Source organism: Lithobates pipiens, unplaced genomic scaffold (genome assembly GCF_037356315.1).
Source record: "Lithobates pipiens isolate NorthernLeopardFrog02 unplaced genomic scaffold, aLitPip1_a1.2 Scaffold_8, whole genome shotgun sequence".
Classification (NCBI taxonomy): Eukaryota; Metazoa; Chordata; class Amphibia; order Anura; family Ranidae; genus Lithobates; species Lithobates pipiens.
This window is the reverse complement of record NW_027507903.1, coordinates 536,959,841-536,987,658: the sequence shown is the minus strand read 5'-3', so window position 1 is coordinate 536,987,658 and position 27,818 is coordinate 536,959,841. Positions and strand designations below refer to the sequence as shown.

At 42.8% G+C, this 27,818-nt stretch overlaps 1 protein-coding gene across 31 annotated transcripts in view; it reads left to right on the top strand.

Moving 5' to 3' along the window:
* CAMK2B (calcium/calmodulin dependent protein kinase II beta) overlaps nt 1–27,818 on the top strand; it is a 264,424-nt gene that overhangs the window by 100,525 nt on the left and 136,081 nt on the right. For all 31 annotated transcript variants that reach the window (XM_077469607.1, XM_077469600.1, XM_077469603.1 and 28 more), the window contains exons 3-4: nt 17,464–17,523; nt 26,948–27,002. In XM_077469607.1, the coding sequence (XP_077325733.1) occupies nt 17,464–17,523; nt 26,948–27,002 (115 nt within the window). The remainder of the gene's footprint in view (nt 1–17,463; nt 17,524–26,947; nt 27,003–27,818) is intronic.

Sequence of the window (27,818 nt, the reverse complement as noted above, 5' to 3'; positions counted from 1 at the left end):
AGCCAACCAGGCTGACTACATGACAGTATATAGAGACCACCTGTCAGGAGACAACTCCTTTCTCCACAGATGTTATGAGTGCGTCTTATGGCTGATAGATGTGTGTCACAGATGGTACACAACACACATGGACATATTATACAGCATGATGCAAAGACTGATGTTCACTGAGTTCCCCATAAGGATTTCAGTTTATAGTACTAAAGATGGCCACACACCTTTGAATCTGATTGTTTATCCTCAAACAAATATTTAGTACAAGAGCCCATCTATCTATTCAATTAATGGTGGGTGGTAAATCTAATGGGCACTGCACAATAAGATCGTTATGTCTTGATTGTAAAAAATAAATTTGCCTTTAACGAAACCAAACAAATAATGTGATATCAGAAATGAATATAAGTATGTTAATAAAAATCCTTGGAAGATTAACTGAAAAAAAAAATGAAAAAAGTGTACTGTCACTTTAAGACATCATCATATAAGGTGCAAATATGTTAAACGTGCAAATACACCTAATAAAGTGTTCAAAAAACTGATCAATGAGTATGTGTCCAACAAGTGTACATTTCTTTAGTGATTCCAAAGTGTACATATATATCAGCAAAAGAATATCAACATGACAAAAAATGCATATAGAATCCATTCAATTTTAAAGTTCTTAGTGATAAAGTGAAAAAAATGTAATCGGCAAATATTGTTCTTTTAAATAATGTGATATCTGCAACAAAAAAAGTAATGTTTTTATAAACTGCCCAGGCTGACTGATTAAAGCAGAGTAGACAATGAGCCTTCACCACTTGAGTACCAGTCTGTATTACAAGGGGGCGGGCCTAGTGACGCATTAGCAGGAGGCCTGCCCACTGAACCTCGAAGAACCAGTGAACCTCTCAATGATGTCAGAAACAACATGGTGGGGCAGGACCAAGCCGTGACAGATTATGAGAGGATCTCAGGAGGACAAAGCTGGATTGCTGATCCCACCTTCCAGGGATAAAAAAAAGGGGAGGGGGTTTGGTGGAGATTTGCTTTAAAACCACTTTTTTTTTATTTATATAAATTTTTTTGGATGCACACAAGACTTTTGATTGTATAGAATGTCTATTTGCCTGCAATGCTCATTCAGTCTGACTTTGGTACTAGCTTCTTCAGACCTCTTTCATAAAGGCATTGAAAATAGGCGGCTGCGTTGTGTTATTAACGCTTCCCAAATGCCTATCAATACCACTGAATAGATTGGTAAAATAGGGAGAAGATGTTCACACTGCACTGATAGCATTGCCTTGCATTGCAGTAAAGCAAAAATAACGCTGCCTGCAGAGTTTGGCAGGCGTTGGCTCTTTGCAACTGCCTCTACGCACTTCTATATCAGCACACCACAAGCGCACCATAAACACACTTTAAATATGTCTATGGCGTTTACAGTGCATTTAGGCTGTGGTTGCAAAGCCTCAAAAGTAATGATTTCCCATTTTGGCCTTGTACAAAATAAAAAAAACACATCTCATGTTTGAGGAGTGTTACCTAACGCAACATGAATGTCTATACAACACATGGAAAGCCCTCATTAACATTATAGGTGCGTTAATATGCTTCGAGGTCTCGTACACAGGGTACGATTGTTGGCCAAAGGAGCGTCTGATTTTTGTCAAAAGGCCGTGTGCCAGGATCTTGTCTTGCATACTAATGGTACACAATTGTCGTACCACAAACACAAAGGTAGTGATGTATTGTGAGGAATTTTAGCTCTTGAGCGCCACTCTTTGGGCCCCTTCTGCTAATTTCGTATTTGGGGATCATAGTTTCCGAGCATGTGTGTTTGTACTTTAGACTTTTGTGTGATGGATTTGTGTACTGACCATATGAAAAACTGACGTCAAGCCGAAAATTTACTAGCCAGTCATCCAACATTTGTTGGCTGAAAATTGGACAATTATCAAAAGGAGCATACTAACGGTAAGATTTTAGGACAACAGTCTGTCAACAGACAATCCCCTGTCAACAGTCAAATCATGTGTATGAGGCTTAAAGCGGGGTGCCCATTTAAAAAAAAAATAATTTAAAGTCAGCAGCTACAAAATACTGCAGCTACTGACTTTTAATAATCGGACTTACCTGTCCCAGGGTCTAGCGATGTGGGGGATCGAAGCCCCGCTCGTCCCCCCTCCGTTCGCTGGCATTGTAAGTGTGGGCGCCTGGCTGTGGCTTCACAGCCGGGCACCCGCTGCGCATGCGCGAGCGGCGCCGCGAGTGGCCGTGCAATCATCTGAGACCTGTCAGGCGTCACAGATAATTGATAGGAGGGAGAGGGCAGAGCTGAGCCCTTCCTGTGCTGAGGGGAAGTGATGTCACCAGCCCAGGCACTGAAGGAGGCAGACTACGAGGGACCCCCTAGCGACAGCCATTTAGAGGTGAGTTAAAAAAATAATAATTTCCAAATGTTTTTTTTTTTATTTATTTTTTTAGGAATATTAATGATTTTTTATTTTTTTGTGTGCAACCCCACTTTAAGGCTGCTTTACAACCCAACACCTGTCTGAAAGACACTCATTTTTTTAATTGATAAAAATAAACAATCAACACTTCTATTTCTGAAAGCATTCTTAATTTACAGCATTTTTTACACAGTATTATATAACGTAAGAAAAATAGACCTAAGCTATAACGCACCACAAAATGTAAATGCTCAGTGTGTTGTCAAAAAGAGTAGAGGTGTATTTATTGTGCATTGCAGCACTTTGAAAGTACAACTTTCTGCCTTTACCACCTAATTTTCTCATTGGATTGTCCATGTCTAGTCAAAAGCTTTGCAGCTTACACTTGCTGACAGTGAAACCCCACGTCCTTTGCTCAGACAAATGTTAAAATAATAATTTAATTACATTGATTAAAATATTGCTTTTCACACTTTGTCGGATTTAGTTCACCTTGTATAGCACAGTTGTCTCATAACTCATGGTATATAACCTCATTCCAGCCCTCTGCTGCTTTTCTAAGGGACTGACCTCAATCTTAGGTTATAAAAAGCTGCGTAGAAGGTGGGGCTAGGAAGAAGAAAAGAGACTGTTTACCATCACTGACATGAACTCACATGGGAAAAGGTCATGCTTATGACTTTGGTTAAGGACATTATGCATTATCCCAGGTGCTTTTTAATGCTGTAGCAATTACAATATTAATGATGCTGATTTACTAAGGGACAATTTACATCTATGCTGTGCAACAGCGCACACTACAAGGGCTGATGAATTGCCCAGCTATTCATTTTGAAAAGAGCCTAAACACACAGAGGTGACGCACATGCATTGTAACGCATGGCAACACACCATAGTGCACTGCAGCAAACATTTTGTGACATGTCCGATAATTGGGATGCCTACTTGGGAAGTCCATTGGTTACAATGGGCTGCCTTAATTTTTTTTTTTATTAACTGCTTGCTGTCCGCCCACAGTACATCTACTGTGGACAAGCGGCCTGGCCAGGCTAGACAATGTACACTTATTGGAATATACACTTAATATGCACTTTTATTGGGATTCTTTGTTTTTACCAAAGACATGTAGCAGAATACATTTTGGCCTAAATTTTTGAAAGATTTTGGTTTTATAAGAGAAAGTAGAAAATATCAATATATAATAAAAAACCCAGTGGTGATCAAATACCACCAAAAGAAAGCTTTATTTGTGTAAAAAAAAGTAATATAAATTTAATTTGCGTACAGTGTTGCATGACCGAGCAGTTACCAGTTAAAACAGTACAGTGCTGAATAGCAAAAAATGCCCTGGTCATGAAGGGGGTAAAACCTTTTGGAGGTGAAGTGGTTAAAATAACAAAACATTTTATATGTACCTGTTATATGCAATGGTTTTGCATAGAGCAGCCCCAACCCTCCTCTTCTGGGGCCCCCTGCCAGCACTCCTGCCCCCCCCCACCGAGTGCCCCATAGCAAGCCACTTGCCATGTGGGACTTGTGCGCGCTTGGTCCTGATCCCTGCTTCATGAGTCCAGATATATATGGAAATAGAGTAAGATGAAGAACAGCTGTACGAAATATATATACAGAGCCCCTGACGAATCCTGAGTGACATAACGGAGTCATATGATGCACAATCTGATTGTCATAGCGTTTGTTTACTCTTTATCTAAAGAACGAGTCACTGACTGAGACTGTGACATGGAACCAAGACAAAAGTTTAGGCAACTTTTATATGCACATGTTAATGACTGCACACACACACACACACACATTTTTAGGGGCTCAAATGTAATTGAAAAAATCAATATAATCATAAATAAATAAAATCAATATCATTTTTAATATTTTGTAGAGTATCCTTTACTGGCAATGACTGCCTGAAATCTGGAATTCATGGACATTATCAAAGACTGGGTTTCCTCCTTTCTGATGCTTTGAAACGCCATCCAATCAACTCAGCTGCATTTGGCTGAATCTGGGCTGACAGTATATCTCTAAACACTTCAGATTTCCTCTGGCTGCTTTTGTCACATCATCAATAAACACCAATGACCCAGTGCCACTGGAAGCCATGCATGCCAATGGTATCACAATGCCTCTACCATGTTTTACAGATGATGTTGTGTGCTTTGAATCATGAGCTGTTCAAAGCCTTCTCCACACTTTTTTCTTCCCATCATTCTGGTGCAGATTAATCTTAGTTTCACCTGTCCAAAGAATACATTTCCAAAACTGGTCTGGCTTTTTTAGATTTTTTTGGCAAAGTCTAATCTATTTGGCTTTTCTATTCAGGCTTCTAAATGGTTTGCACCTTGTGGTGAACCCTCTGTATTTGCTTTTATGAAGTCTTCTCTTGATTGTAGACTTTGACAATGATACCCCCACCTCCTGGAGAGTGTCCTTCACTTGTCTTGATGTTTTGAATGGTTTTTTTTCTTTACCATAGAGAGGATGCTGCGATCATCCACCACTGTTGTCTTCTGTGGATGTCCAGGCCTTTTTATGTTGCTGAGCTCACCAGTGCATTCTTCTTTCCTCAGAATGTACCAAACTGTTGATTTGGCCGCTCCTAATGTTGCTGCTATCTAACTGATGGATTTGTTTCGTTTTTGAAGCCTTGCAAAGACCTTTTTCACTTGCATGGACAGCTTTGAACGCATGATGTAGGTTCACAGCAATAGATTCCAAATGCAAATATCACACTTAGAATTAACTCCAGACCTTTTTCCTGCTTAGTTGATGAAGAAATGATGAAGGAGTAGCCCAAACCTGGCCATGAAACAGCTTTTAATTCATTTGTCCTATTACTTTTGATCCCTTGAAAAATGGGGGATAGCCATTCTTAAGAGCTGTAATTCCTAAACCCTTCCTCCAATTTGGATGTACATCAAATTAAACCTGAGAGTGTACACTTTCAGCCCATATCCATTATATAACTATAGCTTAAATATGTTTTGGTAAATATCTGAAAAAGCAAACAAAAATTGTGTCTGTGTCCAAATATATATGGACCTAACTGTAGGTCGTATAGGTGAGTTTTAGTCCAAAGGAGCAGGACTACATGAGGGTGAAATTTTGGATGTTGCATTTATATAAGTACTGAATTATAGCTGATATGAATTTTTTGTATGTATTGTTACTGACATTAATAGATTTGAGTTGAGGAGTAGTGTTTATATGCTGGTTTTATGGTGACACTTGTTTTATATGTACACATTTTTATTTTCAAATACTTTTATTTATGTGGGTAGGGGCTTGCGCTCCTCTGGATAAGGAACAGGTTTCACACATTTTTTTTCTTACATTTTTTAAATTTCTGGTGTTTGAGTGCTGGATGCTTCTGTAACTTAAATAGATAGGACGAGTGATTTTATTTTTTGTTTAAAGTGGAAGTCCATGCTAAAACTAAAATCCCTACATCTATAGACACCCACGATCTAACACTAACTTATCTAGCCCTGTAAAGAAAAAATCTGTATACATACCTTTTCTGCAGGCAATCCGACCCGATCCCATGCTGAGATGACATCTGCGGCTTTGCTGTGGAGGCGGGTGCAGAGGACATGTCTGACAACGGAAGCACCATAGTAAGTATATGGGTGATGTCACTTCCCATTCATTTCACAGCCGTTGTCGGTCGTGTTCCCTGTAGAGCTTCCGCCGCTGGAGATGGGTCGGATTGCCTTCAAAAAGGTATATATACTAATTTTTTCTTTATAGGGCTAGATTGGTTAGTGTTAGATCATAGGTGTCTATAGATGCAGGGATTTTCATTTTAGCATGGACTTCCACTTTATGGGCCCATTCACCTGAAGCAGTTTAGCGTGTGGGCAGCTGTCTATTTTTGGGCTGTAATTACATGTGGCAGTGGGTAGTGTGATGTGTGTTTTACCACATCATACAGTTCCTTTTTCTCTTTTTTTGACAACTTTATTAGAAGTGCACAAAGTGACACTTCGTTCATGTCACCACACAGCAGCGCATTGTGTGTGGTGCCATCCAGTGCACTGCGATAAAATGCAGCATACTGTACCTGCATTTTATCGCAGCTTACTGCACTGCACCTCCAGGCTGCATTGCAGTGTGAACAGGGCATATAGAAAACAATTGTTTTCTATGTATCCTAGCAATGACTGCCATCTTTCCAGTGTGGAAAAATGCCAGTCACTGCACTAGTGTCAAGAGGCCCTCAAAAGATAATGTATTGTTGTGACACATGAAGAAAATGCGCTATAATCAGTATGTGTGTTTTTTTGATCAGCAGCATAAAATGCTCACTAATTCTTAGTTTTCTTTTTTTAGCCATTTTTCCCTCTATTTTTACCTGGTGATCCAGCCTGTAAGCTTGTATTTTTTCAACTTACTTTAACAGATCAAGCTGTCCAGACAAAGCAGCAGTTAGCGGATGGAGAGAGGGGTGTTTACATTGGTCAGCTTTTAGGTCTCGTTCATACAGAGTGATTTAATCTGTCCAGGGCTGTGTTATACTGGCACATGGATACACAGGTGTCATCCGTATTCCTGTGCTGGCAGTCCCATTGCTGTCTATTGGGACGCAGCAGCTGTACAGACACAGCTGCTGCTCCCAATTTGACATCTGTGCGGTGCTCAGCCATGAACGTGCCCAGGGTGCTCTTTACTTACTACTTCTTCCAGAATGCCGACACACCAACACAGGAAGTGTTAATGACTGGATTACCAAGTAAAAAAATGGAAAAAAAATGAATTACAAAAAAAAATTAAAAATTCAGCCACCATATCTAAGGATTGGTAAACTGCAACATATTAAATTTTTTTTGTTTGTTTAATACCTCTTTAACTGTTTTTTTTTTGTTAACAGGGAAAATACTTATGCAAGTTGATTTATATAGTGCTACTGTTTATAAGTAATGTTGTTTCATGTATTTGCACTGAAAAAAAAATCACCTGGAAAGTGCTTGTGACTGCATTCTGCCCAGTGCAGTCAAGGCCCTGCTCAGGCTGAAGGAGATCATAGACACTAATTACTCAGTCTTTGGTGCAGTGGTTCGAGCTGCAGCCAAAATTCAGACAGCAACCAATATGCAATAGCTACTGGAGATTTGTACGGGATGACGTATGGAGTATTTTTGGTGGCATAATGCCAGACTTATCTATTCTCAGGATGTTGCTGTGTGACGTTTCCACATAAGCTGCTTTAAAGCAAAACGCTGGGATAAGCAAATATTGTCTAAACACATGAGCTATGTTTAAGTATAGCTAAAAGCAAAACTTTTTTTGGGTAGAGTGGAAATAAATCAGAATATCTATTAGGTTTTTATTACTGTCTGTACCCCGTTAGGCCCCTTTCAGATGGGGTGGACGCCATGAAGCGGATCCACTTGCTCAGCGGGGGATCTCTCTGCTGATCCCCAATGAGCAGGTGGGTGACTATGGGGTGGTTGCATGGAAACAAACTGCCTGTCCATTTCCATCCAACGTCATCTGTCATCTGATCTGCTGGATGGAGGGGGAAGCCGGCAGGTGTCAGCGGACACATGTCCACTGACACCCACCGCTCCATAGAGAACAATAGGTGGTCTGATTGGGTCTGCCTGAAAAATGGACAGGCAGATCCGATCGGTGCACTGGTGTGGAAGGGGCCTTAGGGAGGTTCGCCCTTTCTATTTGTCCTGTTTCCCTTGAAGTGGTTGTAAACCTCAGACATGAAATATGAACAAATCACATCCCTCTGCACAGCTCCCAACTGTCCCTGATTTCCAGGGACTGTCCATGATTTGGAGCAATGACCCTCTGTCCCTCTTTCCCCCTCATTTTGGTCTGATCTATATAGTTGTATATAAAATGCACTTTTTATCTTTCAAAAAGTGTTTCCCAGTGCTAAACCCTTCATCCAAATTCTAAATTGCTGCATTTGTAAATTTTAAAACATATATAAAGGAATAGTAGTGGTAAAAAAAATCACTTGTGGATTTGATCTTTTTTTTGGTTGATTCTCCTTTAAGGGGGTGTGGCAAGGGGTGTGTCCTATGCCTACATACGTTTGGTAGTAGGTGTCTCTCATTCCCATCTCAAAATGTTGGGAGGTATGCCTCTATAGTGTGTACCTGTCTCAATCAATATCATTTGTGTCTGTTGCTTTGTTCTTCTATCAGCATAAGTAACTTCTGACAAGTTTTCCTACCACCAAGAGAAAAATGGTGACAGGGGAGGGACCTCCAGTAGATTGACAGTCTCAGCTTTGTTCCTGTGTGCTGCTTGAAGGGGTGTTTGTGCCTTCCCCTCCAATCACCTCTTAGCCCTTGTACACACAGTCGGAGATTCCGTCGGAATGTTTCCTATCGGACCATTTTGTCGGATATTCCGACTGTGTGTGGTCTGCATCGGATTTTCCGACAATTTAGTCCGACCGTGGGTATGCAACATCACTTCCGGACTTAATCCGTCGGAATTACTCCGACGGATTTGGTTGTCGGAATCTCCGACCGTGTGTACAAGGGCTTAGAGCTCTCCTCACTGAGCTCTGCAAAGTGTACCTTCAGCTCTCCGCCCCCTTTTTTCTGAACTCTGACAAGCTTTAAATATTCGGAACTTAGAACAACTGTAGAGAAGAGAAGACTTCAGGTAGATAGGAACAACTTATGTAGGCTGATTGTTTCATATGTGTATCACCAGTCCATTCACTAGGTATATGCAATTTAATTTGCCATGATTTCCTCTCACTTCCTGTTTTGGCTATGGAACAGGAAGTGAAGGTAAATCTTCCCAATGGGACACAGATGGCAAAAAACTTCCAGGGTTTATAACCCTGCATTACTCTTTTCAAATTGAAAAGAAAAGCTAATAGTTCTACCTTAAGTGAATCTTTGTGTGCTTTGTGTATTCCTTCCAGTACTGTGCAGTAAAAAATGTGAAACTTTGCCTCTGTGCAGGAGCTTCCGGTCACTATTGCTCTCTCTCTCTCTCTCCTTGTGCAGGGTCACTTTTTTACAATTTGGCACTACATCGCTTTAACTGACAATTGCGCGGTCATGCAATGCTGTACCCAAACGAAATTTGCGTTTTTTTTCTCCCACAAATAGAGCTTTCTTTTGGTGGTGTTTGATCACCTCTGCGATTTTTCTTTTTTGTGCTATAGAAGAAAAAAAAAGAGCGCCAATTTAAAAAATATATATATATATATATTTTTTTTTACATTTTGCTATAATAAATATCCAACAAGAAAAACTCGCTGCTCCAGGTGAGATTAGTTGCCTAATGATCTAGATAGGTGCCTGCGTCAGCTCACCTCTGTATGCAGTCAATAAAAGAAGAAATGGCTGCACTCTGTACTGGATCAAAATTCTTATTTATTCAGAACATCCCAAGTGTTAACAAAAGACAGAAAGCTGGTAGATGCATTTCACACACTCCAAGTGCGCTTAATCATTACACCATTACACATGTACTTGCAGTTGCACTTGCAGTATGTAAAATGCATCTACCAGCTTTCTGTCTTTTGTCAACACTTGGGATGTTCTGAATAAGTAAGAATTTTGATCCAGTACAGAGTTGGATCATTTCTTCTTTTATATAAAAAATATCCCCCAATTTAAAAAAAAAAGAACTAATTTTTTCATCAGTTTAGGCCACTATATATTTTTCTACATATTTTTAGTAAAATAAATCGCAATAAGCATATATTGATTGGTTTGCGCAAACATTATAGCGTCTACGAACTATGGGAAAGATTTATGGCATTTTACTTTTTTTTACTAGTAATGGTGGTGATCTGCAATTTTTACCAGTACTGTGGCATTACGACAGACAGATCGGACACTTTTGACACATTTTTTGGACCATTGACATTTATACAGCTATCAATGCTATAAAAATGTGTAAATATCCCTGGTAGCAAAGGGGTTAACACTAGGGCGCGATCAAGGGGTTAAATGTGTGTTCCCTAGATGTGTTCTAGCTGACTGGGGGAGGAGACATATCGTTGTTCGTTGTTTTAAAAAAAAATCGTGTGGGGGTTCAGGTGCCCTTCAGGTATGGATATTAGGGGGAACCCTGCACCAAAATTTTAAAAAATGGCACAGGGCACCCCCAAAATCCATACCAGGCCCTTCAGGTCTAGTATGGATTTTGGGGGGACCCCTGTGCCATTTTTAAAAAAAAATTTGGCCCAGGGTCCCCCTTCATATCAATACCCGACCTGAAGGTCTGGTATGGATTTTGAGGGGACCCCCACGCAATTAATTTTTACATTTTGGTTCGGGGTTCCCCTTAATATCCATACAAAGGGCCTAGTAATGGGCTGGGGGGGGGGGGGGGGTGGAACCCATGCCTTTTTTTCAATGATTTTTATCTATATTGCCGGGAGCCGGCAATACATTACAGCCGCAAGCAGTTTTAAATGACATTTTTTCCTTTACAAAAGTCATTTTGCTGCTCTCTTTCATAAAACTATGTATGACCACTATGTTAGCAGCCTAACATACTGTGGGGCGTGGACTCAGCCCCTTGAGCCATGATTGGCCAAAGCCACCCTGCCTTTGGCAATCATGGCTCTCACAGCAGAGTGCGTTGTGATTGGCCAAAGCATGCAGGTCAGGTGGCCAATGCAGCCATCAATGCAATCTCACAGTGCATCAATGGTTTTGCCTTTCATTATGACATGTTCCGCGGCGCTCTAATTTCCCGCAAGTGTCCTATAATGTTCAGTATTCTGCAAATGGGCTTACGAACTTATGTTTGAACTCGAACATCGGGCTCATCCCTAATTATAATGAATGATAGTCTTTACTTACTTGACTATAGTGAGCTGATTATAGACATAACATTTGAAGCGAGTCTGAACTCAAAATGTGAAGACCTGCTATGTTATAGGGAAGCTTTAGATTGTAAGCTCTTAGAGCAGGGCCCACCACCTAGCCCTACTGTATTGAATTGTATTGTACAAGCACTGTCTTGTTTCATTTTGTAAAGGGCTGCACAAACTGTTGGCACTATGTAAATCCTTTATTATAATATTAATCATTTAGAAATGTAAACTTTTGCCTAAGCAGTACCCTAAAAATGTACACTTTGTTTTTTAAATCCTCATGAAAAATAGTAGTGCACCTCCTAGCAATTGATGGCACCCAGGCACTCCTGTGCCTACAGCCTCATAGCTGTATATCTGCAGTATGAGAGCCACTGTTGCCTTTGTGAGATTTGATGATGTCATTGCCATGCTGCTTGCTTGTGTTGGAGAACATGCTCGACTGACTAGAGTTATCACTGGTCCCGAGTGGATATTTTTGTGGGCAAAATGGAAGGAATGCCTTCCAGTGGATAGTGCCCATTGATGAATGGTGGTGATGGGCCCTCTGGGGGTTGGGCTGCTGCCTTTTTTGTGTGACCTTAAGGTCGTTTCAGCTTGTAGACTTACTGTAGAAAAAAAAAGAAAGGAGTGGCCGGTGTCCAGAGAAATGTCACTTCCAAAATATGGTATGTGTACGCTTAAAAAAATTAGCAAAATGTACATCAAGCTAACATGTTTCGGGAGAATAGACTTCCCCTTCTTCAGGGCTGTTGCTACATACTATTTGGTGGGAACAATTCCCATGAGTGGTTATGTTGGATCAAGGTTTCTGAATGGCAGGATGCCAGCTTTAGTTATATAGGCAGCTGCTTGCTGGAAAAGAATGTGTTAGTAAAGACCTACACTGCATACATATCCCTGCTTCATCCTACTCTTCTGCTGCTTCCTGAATATCCCCCCACCAGTTATCAGCTTACTAGTGATCAGGGGGCAGCTCTAACATGAAAAAGCAAGGCCCTGCCTTTGCAATGCTGGCAGACTCCACACATAGACACAATGTGAAACAAGGCATAGTTAGCTCAGTAATGAGGATTGGAAAAGATCAGCTGCAGGGAGCCCACATCCAATACTGTTGACAACTTAATTTCCCCCGATTGTTGTCCTTTTCTCATCATTTTTTAGGTTAACATATATCATGATGTTTGGGGTTGAAAAGCAATGTGATCACTTTCAGCATAATGCATATGAGACAAAAAAGAAAAGGACAAAGAAAACTCCTGTAATATATGGGTCTTCTGTCCTACCCCAGTGATGACTCTCACCTGGATCCAAGTAACACCAATACACTGTTTAAACTTTTAGCTGGGCATTATTAGAACTAGCAATAAGTCCTGGAAAGAGATAAATGGATTAACAGGATACCAATATTAAATGCAATGATATAATACAACCACTCAGCAAATTAAAACAGGATTGGTGTTCGTTCACTTTAACCGCCAGTGAGAGGCCTTGCCTGAAATGCACTGAGCGAGTGGTGAACGAATACTGTCTGTTGCACAATACAAAAAAATAATGTTCAACAATTACCCAAAATAGATATTACTGACTATAAAAGCCTATCTGGGTCTTGTAGGTTCTAGCTAACCACTGGCCAGTGGGAATTCTATTCACACACACACACACACACACACACACACACACACACACACACACACACACACACACACACACACACACACACACACACACACACACACACACACACACACACACACACAGTCTGCCAGCATTGGGGCCCTTTAAATTCTGTGTTTGAGAACTCAGCCTTTTGTGAAGCAATACTTGTAATACACAGAATGGAAAGGGGTATCTTTGCAAAGTGTCACAGGGTAACAAAGTTTAACAGATGTGATGATCCACCCTCAGATAGAGCTGCATTAGCAAGAGCAAGCAAGATCCACTCACACAAGGGTGGCAGAAGATCTCTCACCATTAGATGCACTTGATATATCTTACTTCCAGCATTTGGTAGATTGATCGCTGTCACACCCGACTGGATGGCAATGGAAGCAGCATAGGCCACAGAATCCTCCAAATAGGATGATGATGGATTGCTGCAGTACGAAAGTTCATCTCTAGATGTCACTGCACTGTTAGCACATCTTCGGAAATCAGGAAAAAAGGGCAGAATAACACACTGCAAAACTCCCCTCTCAAGTCTGCTCCTCTCTTTAGGAGAGTCACGGACAGAATCACAGGGTTTGGCAGTGCACTGGAGACAAGCACAAGGGACACTTTCCCCTGTCTGGCTGCCACAATGCCAATTTCTTCCTCTCTTCCCTCTGTCTGTCCTCCTCCTGGTGTCTCCTCACAAAGCTCTCCAATCACAGCTCTCCTGAGCTGCTATCCAATCATGTCCTTCCTTGCTTTTAGGGGCGGGCTTCCTTCTTAGCTACAGTAGTAACCAATCCACCTTCAATCATGCAGCTGTACACAATAGAGTTTCTCCTTTGTCTCTGTGAGCTATCAGTTTAGCCAAAAAATGCAATGCAATGTTTCATAGAGCAATAATCTCCACATATAAGAGAGGCAATACTAAGCCGGTGCAGTGTTGCCAACTGCCAATACTGGCACCCAGTAAAAAAAATGGCCACTTTTCTCCTGCTAGTAAATGCCAGTGACAGGAAAAGGTTGCCAGTAAAAAACATGGCTTGGACGCTCGGCCCAGAACTGCGCATGGCAACAGAGACCATCTGAGTGCCAGCTACAGTGTGTTCAAACGGTGCTGGCGGGTTGCGGGTCAGGGGGAGGCGGTGCCCGAGTGTGTCATGTGATGTCATGGTTCAAGGGAGCCGAGCAGAGCAACTGGAGTCTCATGTATGGGTCTGTGGGACAGGAGCAAGGCAAGCCAGGAGCGGTACTGTCAGTGCTGTTTAGACTGTAGTGGACTGAAGGGACCACCTGTCACTGACTCAGGAGGGGGATATGTCATGTCAGTGAGGTGTCATCATCATCTGTGCTGCTACACACTGCTGTCAGTGTCACTCTGATGCCGCGTACACACGATCGGACTATCTGGCGGACTATCTAGCATCCTCCGGGACTGTGATATCATAAGGGGCGGGGTCACCATGTGACATCGCCCAGTGACCCCGCCCCTTATCCCTATATAAGTCGCCGCACAATGCGTCCCTGCCATTGCGGCCAGAGAGAGCGTTGTGTCAACATCGCAAGGAAGAAGAAGAAGAGAAGAAAGCAGTGGCGACGGCGGCGACAGAAGACCGGGCCAACGCTAGTAAAAGAGCTATAAGAAGATTGTGGAGGCCCAGCAAGAAGAACTAAAGAGCGGGACAAGACCCCCGAAGAGCGGGCCAGGCCCTGAAGTCAGAAGAAGACCCCCGGGCGGCGGCGACGACGAAAAAGAAATCCGGGCTCCTCCGCTAGTAAAAGAGCTAGCAGAAGATAGCGGAGGAGTCCGGCGAGAAGACCTCCAAGACAGAAGAAGAGAAGACCACCAGCGCTGTCTAATAAATTATTTTTAAAACTTGTGTTGTGTTTTTTTATTTACACTTTTTTCACCAGGTGAATGGGTAGGGGTACATTGTACCCCATACTCATTCACACAGGGTGGGGGGCCAGTATCTGGGGGCTCCCTTATTAAAGAGGGCTCCCTGATTCCGATAAGCCCCCCCGCCCGCAGACCCCGACAACCAACGGCCAGGGTTGTCAGGAAGAGGCCCTTGTCCTCATCAACATGGGGACAAGGTGCTTTGGGGTGGGGGGGCTGCAGGGCCCCCCTTCCCCAAAGCACCCCCCATGTTGAGGGCACGTGGCCTGGTACGGCTCAGGAGGGGGGGGGGCGCTCGCTTGTCCCCACCCCCTTTCCTGACCGGCCGGGCTGCGTGCTCGGATAAGGGTCTGCTATGGACTTCGGGGGACCTTTTTTGGCGTAGGGCTACCCCTTTAAATCCATACCAGGTGACGGGGCCAGCGAGGTGTCAATCTTGCCGATGGAGGCGGCAACATTGACTTCCTTTTCTAGTTCTGTCTACTTGGAGCCACGTTCAAAATTAACTGACTTTTCTCCGTGTGTGGGCAAGTCCGTTCATTTTAAAAGTCCGGCGGACTAGCACACAGACGGGCGGATTGTCTGCAGGACTGCCGAGTCCGGCAGACAATTTTGAGTCAAAACTTCATTCTAATTCTGCTGAACTTTTGAAAAGAAAAAGTCCGCCAGAGCCCACACACGGGTGGATTGTGTCCTGTTCCTCAGCTTCTTACTTACTATATTGAAAATAAAAAAGAAATACTGTATATTTTTTGCCTTAATATCTACCGTAAATCACATTGTAAACTGCATTTTGTACTTGTTTGTAGCCTAAATACTGAAGTTCGCATTTAAAACTGTAATTTTGGAACTTTTGAAAATGTCAGTAAAAACCCAACAGACTGGTTGTACACAAGTTGATTGATAACTGGCTAATGGCCTTACACTAAGCCCCTGTACACACGGTCGGAGATTCCGACGGAATGTGTCCTATCGGACCGGTTTGTCGGATAATCCGACTGTGTGTGGTATGCATCGGACTGTCCGACGGATTTGGTTGTCGAAAATCTCCGACCGTGTGTACGGGGGCTTATCCAGTAGTGTGTTTTGTTCTTTAAAGAAAGACTTTTTAACAAATCAGTGTATGGTAAGCAGCAGTAGACGTCTATGTATGGTCTGAATACTTGAGAAGGTTAACATCATTCTGAAGAGAGAAGTGAAAGCTTATTGGTTCATTATACTCAAAAAGGACCTAATGATAGATTCCAGGATGAATTATGTGCTTGCAACGAATTTGGAAGTCAGGCTACCCATTTAAGGACAAATTGGTAATAACAGTGGGTTTCTGAAAATAAGACTCAAATCATGTTGCAATACTTAGCACAATCATTACTTACAAGGGTCCTGGCCACAAAGCCCAGGGAATGAAGAGGTCAATAAGGGATAAACCACCAGGCCCACGGCATACTTGCAGCTGACTTGGACAGGCTGCTAAGCTAAGAAATGACTTGCGGCAGTCTGCTATTCTAAACAGCTTATATGGATTGCAAGATGAACGATCATACAGACATGACATAGGCAGCAACTTAGAAGTAGGTTCTTGGGCTCTGCATGCTTCTTCATCTTAGGGGCACAGATCTGGCATAGCTAACAAATTTCTATGAACACATATAAAGAGCTCCTAAAATGACAGAACATATGAAGAGAATGCTACAGCTAAATATAAGCATCATGTCTATGCTCATGGTGGTATGTTATTAGGCTGTAATTTCAGGTACATGTAGGTCCCAGATGGAAAGGACAGATGCGGATTTAAGATTATATTACTCAGGTTTAACATGCAACTTTGTGTCGCTTTTATAAACATGAATATTGTGCATGACTGGGTTAGTATTATTACGCTATGTAGTTATTATTCTTAACGCAAACTTGTGCTTTACCCATTCATGAAAAAGCATCTCATGTTTGCTTTAAAAGGTATTTCAATAAACAGGTATTTATGGAAATATGTGGGAAACAAATGAGCAGTGGTAACAGTACGTGGTCAACAAACTGGTAGCATGGGTAGCAAGCAGACATTTGTGACAAAACATGGTCAACAAACAGGCAATGGTGGCAATCAAAGATACTTGGTCATCGTATTAGCCAAAAAAAAGAAAAACAAAGAGTTCATACATGCTTACTTTTGGTCTTCTCCAACTCAAACTCCAACTCAAATATTTGAAGGCCTTTTGATGTGAATGCAAAGAAAAACTTTGTGGCATGCCTAGCTGGATTAACAAGGGGATAGAGCTTTAATTAAAGGTAAATGGAAACACGAAGCAAAAAAGGGAAACAATTTGTTAACTGAAAATAACAAAAGGAAAAGATCTTGCTTGTTTGAGCATCAGCAATGTACTTATGTTCATGTTCTCATGTACTAATGGATATCATTTAAAACATGGAAGTGCATTTTGAGACACACAGTGTCGCTTCACTTTTTTGTTTATTTGTATATATGACCTGTATTATGGTATTGTGACAGCCGCTACCTCACTTTGTATATGATTTTTAGGCATCCAGCGCAGTTTTTATTTTTGTTTTCCATCCTGCCAACAAGTTATTTATGATGAACACCAGTAACCTGCATAGCACATATGCATTAATTGTATATGTCTCTTCTCATTCTACAGATCATCAGAAACTAGAGAGAGAAGCCCGGATTTGTCGTCTATTAAAACACCCAAATATTGGTAAGTAAAAGTATATTGCCTTTTTTATACTCATTTATCCCTGTTTTTTACATATCTAACTTCACTTACTACAGATGTAAAGTGACCCTTACTATTCCATTTGCTATCCCATCTAAAAGAGCCTGTGCGTATAACTGTACATAGGCTGTTGTAAGCTTTTTGTTACCATTTGTTCTTGTCAAAGCTCTCTGACAATCTCTAGATAGCTGTAAAACCCAGCATAAAAATCATTTTCACCTTCAGAAGTCAGTTCTGCAATGCTTGTATAGTAAGGCACTATTCACATCAGTGCAGTGCAGATTTCTGCATTGCATTTTTATGTGCGTTCTTGGGAGCTCACCTTGGCACTAAGTAAAAGGAGTCCTGGGCAGGGTCCCGATGTCAACATTATCATCTTAACCGCTTCAGCCCCGGGAGATTTTACCCCCTTCCTGAGCAGAGCACTTTTTGTGATTCAGCACTGCGTTGCTTTAACTGACAATTGCGCAGTCGTGCGATGTTGCACCCAAACAAAATTAACATCCTTTTTTTTCCCCACAAATAGAGCTTTCTTCTGGGGGTATTTGATCACCTCTGAGGTTTTTATTTTTTGCGCTATAAACGAAAAAAGAGGGACAATTTTGAAAACAAACGCATTCTTTTTTACTTTTTGCTATAATAAATATCCCCCAAAAATATATAAAAAAACAATTTTTTTCCTCAGTTTAGACCGATATGTATTCCTCTACATATTTTTGGTAAAAAAATCGCAATAAGCGTCTATTGGTTTGGGCAAAAGTTATAGCGTCTACAAAATAGGGGATAGATTTATAGCATTTTTATTATTATAATTTTTTTTACTAGTAATGGTGGCGATCTGCGATTTTTATCATGATTGCGACAATATGGTGGACACATCGGACAATTTTGACACATTTTTGGGACCATTGGCATTAATACAGCGAGCAATGCTATAAAAATGAATTGATTGCTGTAAAAATGGCACTGGCAGTGTAGGGGTTAACACTAGGGGCGATCAAGGGGTTAATTGCGTTCCCTAGTGTGTGTTTTAACTGAAGGGGGGAGGGGACATTTCATACTTTGTATGTACAAACGATCTGTCATTTCTCTTTCAGAGAACCGGGATCTCTGTGTTTACACACAGAGACCCCGGTTCTCGCCGTGTTTCAAACGATTGCGGGAGCCCGGCGGTCATCGAGACCTCTGGACATTCACATCGGCTCCAGGGGCTAGCTGCAGGTGCGCACACGCCCCCTAGTGGCTCCAGAGGGAGAAATGTAACATAACGGTGATTTGCGCAGCCGAACAATTTTGCCGCAGTAAAACAGAGGCGGCTGGTCAGCAAGTGGTTAATCATAGAGTGCAGGACACAAGACTGGTATTCATAAACCATGGGCTATATGCTGCTACTTTCCGATTATTGGAGACTGGCAAAAACTTTTGCTAGGGCTGTCCATAGAGCGTACTCCTAAAAACTTTGCCCACTCCGTGAGGCTCCAGTTTTTTGCTAGTGTCCGCAGGTGATGATCTGTCTTCTTCCAGAGCAGCTTCTTTTTTTTTTTTTTTTTTTAAACCCATCAAAGTTTTTTATTTCAAATCTTTTATCACGACTGCTATTTGCCTTGCAATACCTAGTAGTTTCCAAATCGGTTACCCTTGGGTGTGTACTTTGACCCCTGTAAGGACCCAGGTCTGAACCTGCAACCTATGCTGTGTCTGGCAGTGTCTCTTCTTGCTGAGCCACCTGGGATGCTGAACAGCAGCCTTGACAACTCCTTGAACAATCTTGCCTTGAATCTAGTTTCTCTTGAACCTTTAATCCTTTGCTCTTCCTACGGACTTCCTATTTTAGCCATGCCTTTGTACTTACAGTATGACAGATTATTGTGCTCCCTCCAGCCAATATTTTGCTCTTGTCACTCCTGCTTTCGTACCTATCTTCATTATCACTCATTACTAACCTTTGGCTTGTTCCCCGACTATGCTTCCGCATGATCCCAACTTGCAGCCACTTGTTACTGGCTTTTGGCTTGTTTATTGACTACGCTTCTGCTTGATCCCTATATGCTTGTTCTGCTACTGGACCCTGGTTTACTCGCCTCCTAGTGGGATAACCCTGAGGACCACGACCAGGTACTAACACGTAGCAAAACCCATCTCCTGCTCTAGTGAACATTGTCTAGTGCTTAGAGTCTGCAGGTCAGCCTGTGGCATTAACTTCTGTACTTAGCCAGCTGGTTTGTGGGAGCCTTTCTACTGTTCTCCAAGCCTAACCCCCTGACCTTGACAACCCCACTGTGTGTAATGTTTGTTTGGGGCACCAGAACCTGCATTATAAGCTCACGTTGGCACAAAGTGAGGTAAGATGTAGGGTGCTATAAAGGTCCCAGGATAGGGTTCATTCCTATAGATCCCAGACTTTGAATATTGCTGTGGGGTATGCCTATTGGCAAAGGTGGGGCCGATATGCACACGCCGGCCAACATTTTGAGGTGGGAATGAGGGACACCTACTAGCAAATATATGTAGGCATAGGACACATGCCCTGCCACACCCCTTAAAGGAGAATTAACCAAAAAAAGCTTAATTAAATCTACAAGGGCTTTTTTTTACCACTGCTATTCCTTTATATTGGCTTTTAAAATTTGCAAAAGCAGAAATTTAGAATTTGGATGAAAGGTTTAGCACTGGAAAACACTTTTTGAAAGATAAAAAGTGCCCTTTATATACAACTATATAGATCAGACCAAAATGAGGGACAAATGAGGTGGAATGAGGGACCGATGGACATTGCATCAAATCAGGGACAGTCCCTCTAAATCAGGGACAGTTGTGAGCTATGCATATAGACCAGTGACATGGAAATGTAAGATGTTCATCTTGGTTATTGGACCGATACTGTAACTTTACATCAAGCATGAAACTTAATATCACCATTACTTGCAGTGCAATTTTGTAAGTGTCCCTTGAATAGAATTTGCTTTGTGCAAGACTATGGGAAAGGTGGGAATTTGTTTGACTTTATTCACTTATCAGGTGTTTAAACTTTCAGACTTGGTTGTAAAAATTCCACCATTCAGACCTTAGTATGCAGGAGATTTTACCACCTGCCCAGAGCCCTTATAAGGTACTCAGGCACTTCCTCAGAGTATTTTAAAAGGCGTTTGCACCCTCACACGTCCTCATAGGAACCCAGGGCATTCAGATCACAGAGTACATAGATGACCTCTTTTGAAGGATTCATCTCCCTCAAAACTATCTCCAAAAAACTGTCAAAATTCTTCTGACCTAAGGCTGGGCAATTAACCCTCAAAAGTCTGCACTCCAGTCTTCCTTTAGTCTAAAATATTTAAACTCAATCGAAACATGACCCAGGCAGAAGTTTTCTCTCTGGAAAACAAACTTTTCTCCCTAAGATCCCATGATTGGACCTTAAGATAAAAAAGACATCCCTCAGTGAGATTCTCCATAAGGGTCCCGAGCCTATGGTACGATGATTCAAGGCTGTTCCTTTTCCTCAGGTCTACTTAAGGCTTCTTTAACACAACATCTGTTGAAAACACACTGCTTTTTGTGATCTTTCAGTGCTTCTCTTTAAAGAGGAAGTAAACCCTGATGGGTTTACTTCCTCTTTGATTCCCTGCAAAGGTAAAGCATAATGGACCCAAAAAATGCGTGTTATACGCCAATAAATACGGTAATTGTGAAGTGGAAGGAAAAATGATAAACGGTTTTCAAAATTTATAACAAATAAATATTTGAAAAATGGGGCATGCATTTGTATTTATCCCCCCAAATCAATACTCCGTAGAACCACCTTTTGCTCCAATTACAACTGCAAGTCTGTAAAAAGGGTCGCTGGTTCGAATCCCACCGGCCTGGAGTTTGCCTGTTCTCCCTGTGCCTGGGTTTCCTCCCACACTCCAAAGACATGCTGGTAGGTTAACTGGCTTCTGTCTTAATTGGCCCTAGTATATGAATGTGAGTTAGGAACCTTAGATTGTAAGCTCCTTGAGGGTAGGGACCAATGTGAATGTATATGTAAAGCACTGCGTAAATTGACGGCACTATATAAGTACCTTAAATAATAATAATAATAATAAGTCTTTTTGGGTACGTCTCAGCCAACTTTGCATATCTAGAGAGTGACATATTTGCCCATTTTTCTTTGCAAAATAGCTCAAGCTCTGTCTGATTGGATGGAGAGTGTCTGTGAACAGCACTTTTCAAGTCTTGCCACAGATTCTCAATTGGATTTAGGTCTGGACTTTGACTGGGCCATTCTAACACATGAATAAACTTTGATGTAATGCATTCCATTGTAGCTCTAGCTGTATGTTTAGGGTAGTGGTCCTACTGATAGGTGAACCTCCGCCCCTGTCTGAAGCCTAATGAGTAATTTCCCGACACTAAGAGATAGAGCAGGACAGGGGAGGGAGCTCCAGCACACAGCCTGTGACCGACTGCCTCAGCTCTGCAAGTTTTGTATGTACTGTGCATAGGGTGTGCATCTTTGATGCCCACATTCCACACATTTGCGTAGATGGACGGTCAAGGTTTCTTTGCTAAGCACATGCTCACTGTGTGCACCCAGCAAAGATGGTCCTCAGTCTCTAATCATAATCAGGAGCCAGCAGGACAGGTCCCTGATTATATGACCACTGTGAATGTCAATCACAGTGGTCACGTGATTAGGAAGTCTGTCCAGCCCCTATGGGTGTAAAGACCCCTTTAAGGGGGTGTCAGGGCTGGATGGGAAGGGGTATAGCTCTTTCAGCAGGTGATTGAATTGCAGTTCTTTATCTTTAATCCTTACCTATATTTCAGCTTAAAGTGGATGTAAACCCATTCTGCTTTCCTTTTCCTATCCTTTCTAAACTACTGCAATATTGGTTATCTAGAAGGATATACATACCTCCTTCATATATACTTATCTCTCAAATGTCTCCCCTCTGTCTGCTATGAGACCAAAAAAACTGCAGATTTTGTGGGTGGGTCTGTTTTCCAGGGCTCAGTGGGTGGAGTCGTGATGTCAGTAGACTCTCCGCCCACCTCTACACTCCCCTTATCAACATACATTTTCTCCTGTGTATTTCTTACATTGAACTTCTGCTATGATCACTAACATCCAATTAAAATCCAGAAAAGTCCCCACATGACTTCAGCATGCCAAATCCTGCTGAGGTGTGGAACAGCCAATCTTTGCAGAGATGCTGAAGAAAGGAGTGGGGGTGGAAATTAAAAAAATAATGCATGTCTTAGGCTAGTGCACAAGGTATGTAAATCACCTGTCAATCACAGCAAGGGGGAAAAACAAAGATTTCACAGTTTGTCCATTTTATTTCACTGAAAAAAGATATGAGGATTGCTCAGAGCTGGATTAACTCTTTGTGGCAAGACTGTGCACAGCTGATCTGAAATCCCATACTCTATATTGTGCCAGCCAAAAAAAAAAATTGGGTTTACATACACTTTAAGCTGGTACCATAACTGCAAGCCCATGTTTGCTGTTTCAGGGAAGCTTCTTTCTCTTGCAGCATCCTATGGAACCACCCTTGCATGCAAGGACTAGAGCTGCATCTCCCTACACCGTGTGCATCAATAGAAACAAAGAACACCATAGCCTAGGATGGCAAGGCACTCCGCTGATTCTTCCTTCTTCCTCCCTCCTCTCTTCTCCAAGCTCTTCTCCAAGCTAACAGACTGGTGGGAGACTGCATTATTCACTGTTAATTATTTTTTGTAAAAACTGGAAGTTCGGGGAAACAGCACTAAGAGAACAGGAACCAGTATCATTGAAAGTGGTATACTGCAAATGCAGGAAAGACAATCACATCTTCTATGGCCTGCCTTAGTGACTATGTGTAATGTAACACACTCCCCATCATTATTTGTAGTCAGAGTCTTCAAGCGGGAAATGCGATACTCCTAAGAACCAAGGCCTGAAGTGTGCCTTGGCCTAGCTGGTCAGTATGCCTGAGAAGAGGGCATACCCCGAATGTAAGAATAAGAACAAAATACTATGAGAATGTATGAAACTGGGGAACGGGTGGGTGGGAACTCAGAAACCCTAACGACACTCGCCCTGACAGAGGAGGAGGCTTAAATAGCCCTCTCAGGCTCCTCCTACAAATACAGGCTGGCCTGCGGCCAGCCTTCAACTTGTAGTCAGAGTCTTCAAGCGGGAAATGCGATACTCCTAAGAACCAAGGCCTGAAGTGTGCCTTGGCCTAGCTGGTCAGTATGCCTGAGAAGAGGGCAAAAAGACACAAAATTTAGGTGAAGAAGGGAAGGTAATGAACCATCAAGGATAAAGGTGTGCCCCCGGACGGCAGCAGTACGTATCCAGCAAGTAACCGGAAAGGGTTCGCAATGGCAAAAGAACACACCGACTCCTGACTTGGCGATGAGAAGGAACCCCCTATCGAACCTGTGACACTACCCTAAACCCAACTGAACATCCCCTGAAAGATTGAATTGAGCCGGATGCCCGTGACATCCAGACCCGAGAATGAACTGCTTGTGAAATGAGAGGATACGCGAGGGGAAAGGAACAAGGCCTGGCCCAAGGAAACCCCTGCAAAAGATGATGAACTACCCCAATGAACACCAATGAAATAGCCCAGAGACATACCCCCCCAAGAGGGTGAGTGGCAAAAAGACCACTAGCAGCAGTGCGAAAAGCTGGAAACCTGATGGATGTGATGGAGTAAGCAGATAAGGCCCATGCACCATGGCAATAATACTGTCAACCTGGAGAAATCAAACCGGACGCAGGACCCAGGTCCCAACGGATACGATTGGGTCATGCTACAACCTGAACCCAACAGCTGGGACAGAAACCTGAACCAAGGAGGGCCAAACTCCCTCCTGCGGAAATGGTCCCTATGGCATAATAGACATACCCAAGCCCCCCCTACTTGGAACAAGCTGGGGATCGGAAAAGACGACTGGACTGATGTCCCTAAGTGGAACTCCAGGCAATAAGTTCAAACAAGATCAGAGCCAAGAGTGGAATCCAAAACCATTGTGACATCTGCCCAACCTAGCCCTCAAGGACCGTCACGGGGACGTGGCTTAACAAACGCCCTGAGAGAGACTATACATCCCTGGGCAGTAACCAGGGCCTCAACACAACACGACATCAACTGAAGTAAAAAATTATTGACTGCTTCTGACCCAAGGGTGAGCCCAGTGGTGAAAAGACATCAGCACCAATCAACTAGCCCCCAACAACGGCCGGGCTGAAGGAAGTGATAGCAAGCACGGATGATATCGGTATGGATGCCAAGACGGCCCAACCTGACACACAAACTAGAGAAATGACAGACAACCAGACATGAGAACAACAATACCCCCCTGCCTAACTAAGAATGAAACATGAGCAGAAAAGTCAAGACCACTGCACTTAAAAGAACCTGACGGACGGACCCCCCCCCCCCCCCCCACCCAACATGCAAGTGGTAAGTGAGCCCGAGTAACCTGCAGTGCAGAGACAGGCATCAGGGCTAGTGTACCCACAGGCCATGGTGGGTAGTCGTATAGATGTGGCGAATGAACATGCAACGTATGACGTATGGTATACGGGCGAGAAGATTGAGGACAACAATCAATTAATAAACGAAAACCTCAGCCCGTATGGATCCATAGACGTGACAGATCCTGACGTGTGAGCCCTAGCTACCTGACCCAGGTACAAACATGACACAGACACGATGGGACATGACAATCAACAAAGACGAACGACTACCAGAGTATGCCATGAGTGAACAATGCCCCTCTGAGAAACTCTGAGACTGAATAGCGGGAAATGCGATACTCCTAAGAACCAAGGCCTGAAGTGTGCCTACTCAGAAACCCTAACGACACTGGCCCTGACAGAGGAGGAGGCTTAAATAGCACTCTCAGGCTCCTCCTACAAATACAGGCTGGCCTGCGGCCAGCCTTCAACATAACAGAAATACTGAAAACAGATGCAGGCAAGCAACATTTCTACCAATATATGTACAATCTCCAGGTCTGACATACTCTGAAATCTGTACTCTTGTTTTGCCTAAGCAATGGGTCTGAACATATAGAATAACAGTCATCCCAGGTGCATGGTAAAGCTAGAAATGTGGCAATATTGTTCAATTCACAGCCTTGTGCATGACCATAGACACAAGAATGGACATTTGAGTATACTGGAGCCAGAAGGTGTGAACATTTCCAGACACAGGTATGCTGCTTGACTGCATCCGAGACCTGCATTTATTTTAGAGACTTCTGCAAAGAGGGTATGGATGGAAGTGGAACAAAAGTGAACTTGCACATTTATCGAAAAAAACTTGGATGGTTTTTCAGACGAAATTCCACTCAAGCATACACATGGTCACACAAAAGTTCCCTGAACTTTCGACCGCCAAGAACACAGTGACATACAACACTACGATGAGCCAAGAAAATTAAGCTCAATGGTTCCAAGCATGCGTCGAATTGTTTCCGAGCATGCGTAGGAATTTTGTGAGCCGGAATTTTTACAGAAGATCAGAATTTCCGATCGTAACTTATTCCGACTGAAAAATAAAGAACCTTGGCAGAATTTCTGATTGTGCGTATGGGGCTTTAGAGGGATTTCCCTTCAAATCTTGTCCTGCTGACAACAGTCTGACAAGAAAGAAAATTAGGTAGAATTTGCAAAAGGGACACCGACAGAAATACATTCCTGATAGTCTTTCTTTGGCTAGACATAGACTTTAAAGGGGAGTTCCACCCAAAAGTGGAACTTCCTCTCATTTATTTCCTCCTCCTCCCACAATTGGCACCTTTTGGGGGGGGGGGGGGGACAGGATACCTTAGCCGCGTATATTGATGTCACGGCTCGGCTCCCTCCTCTTCCTCCTGTCGCCGGGCCAGTAGTAAAGAGGAGCAGAGCTTTGTGAATGTGCAGTAGGGTTCCCGGCGTGAAGCCGTAAGGCTACACTGCCAGGTTCCCTTACCCGCAATGGTGGTGGCATGCACCCGACAGATGATGGAAACATCAGCTGTGGGGCTGACATCGCTGGACTCCAGGACAGGTAAGTGTCCTATTATTAAAAGCCAGCATGTGCAGTATGTGTAGCTTCTGGTTTTTAATTCTTGCAGCGGTGGGCGGACCTCCGCTTTAAAAACTGACAAGATAATCTCCAATTATAGACATTGTGATCTGAAAATAGTTTTGAAAAAAGCTGAATAAAAAAGCAGTGTGAAAACCCTGTTTGGCCCGACCCCATGAGAATATAGAAGATATATTAAAAATAAGGTTAAAGTAAAGAGAGCAGGCTTTCTGATTTTAAAATATTGGCAGTATTCTCTACTACTGCATTGGGTTTTCACTAATTGGTCTATTTGATGCTTGAAACTGATGTTCAAATGTGTGTTTTTTTTTTGTTTTTTTTTTGTGCAGTACGCCTCCATGACAGTATATCAGAAGAGGGTTTCCACTATCTAATTTTCGACCTGTAAGTACATTGCTGTCTTATTATTTTAAAATAAAGGGGAGGAAATATAAAAATGTTAACAATAATATTCAAAGATGCTTCTAGATTTCACTGACTTGAGTAGAACAAAATAGTTTAGAAGAGTACATTTTAAAGACTAATTGGGTTGCTATAGCATTTTATACATGTAATAGACAGCACTGTTTTTATGCCTAGATTAGGGATTCTATAGAACATTATAGTAAATCTGACATACAGTATAAATAATATAAGGGCTTACCTTGTTGATGTCCTTTAAAATTCTAGTTTGGTTTTTGTCCTAAACTTTGTGTTCAAACATTAAGGCCGCGTACACACGGGCGGACTGTTCGCCCAACCTTGTCCGCTGAACAGTGTTTGGGCGGACAGTCCGCTCGTGTGTGGGCTTTCAGCGGACAGTTTCAGCGGACAGTTGGACGGACAAAGTCTTTCGGAAATTCCGAAAAACTGTCCGCTGAAACTGTGTTTGAGCGAACAGTCCGCCCGTGTGTGGGCCTGTCCGCTTTACTTTCGAAATGAGCGGACTGTTCCCTCTCGGAAAGTCCGCCCATTTCGAGCGCGTGTACAGGTAGGCGGGGCCCGCGAAGGAGACGTCGCGGGCTCCGCCGCCTGGAATGGGCTTAAAGGGGAACCCCAACGCCGAAAAAAATCGGCGTGGGGGTTCCCCCAAAGTCCACACCAGACCCTTGTCCGAGCACGCTACCCGGCCGGCCAGGAAAGGGGGGCGAGCGCGCCCCCCCTCCTGAGCCGTACCAGGCCGCGTGCCCTCAACATGGGGGGTGCCTTGGGGAAGGGGGG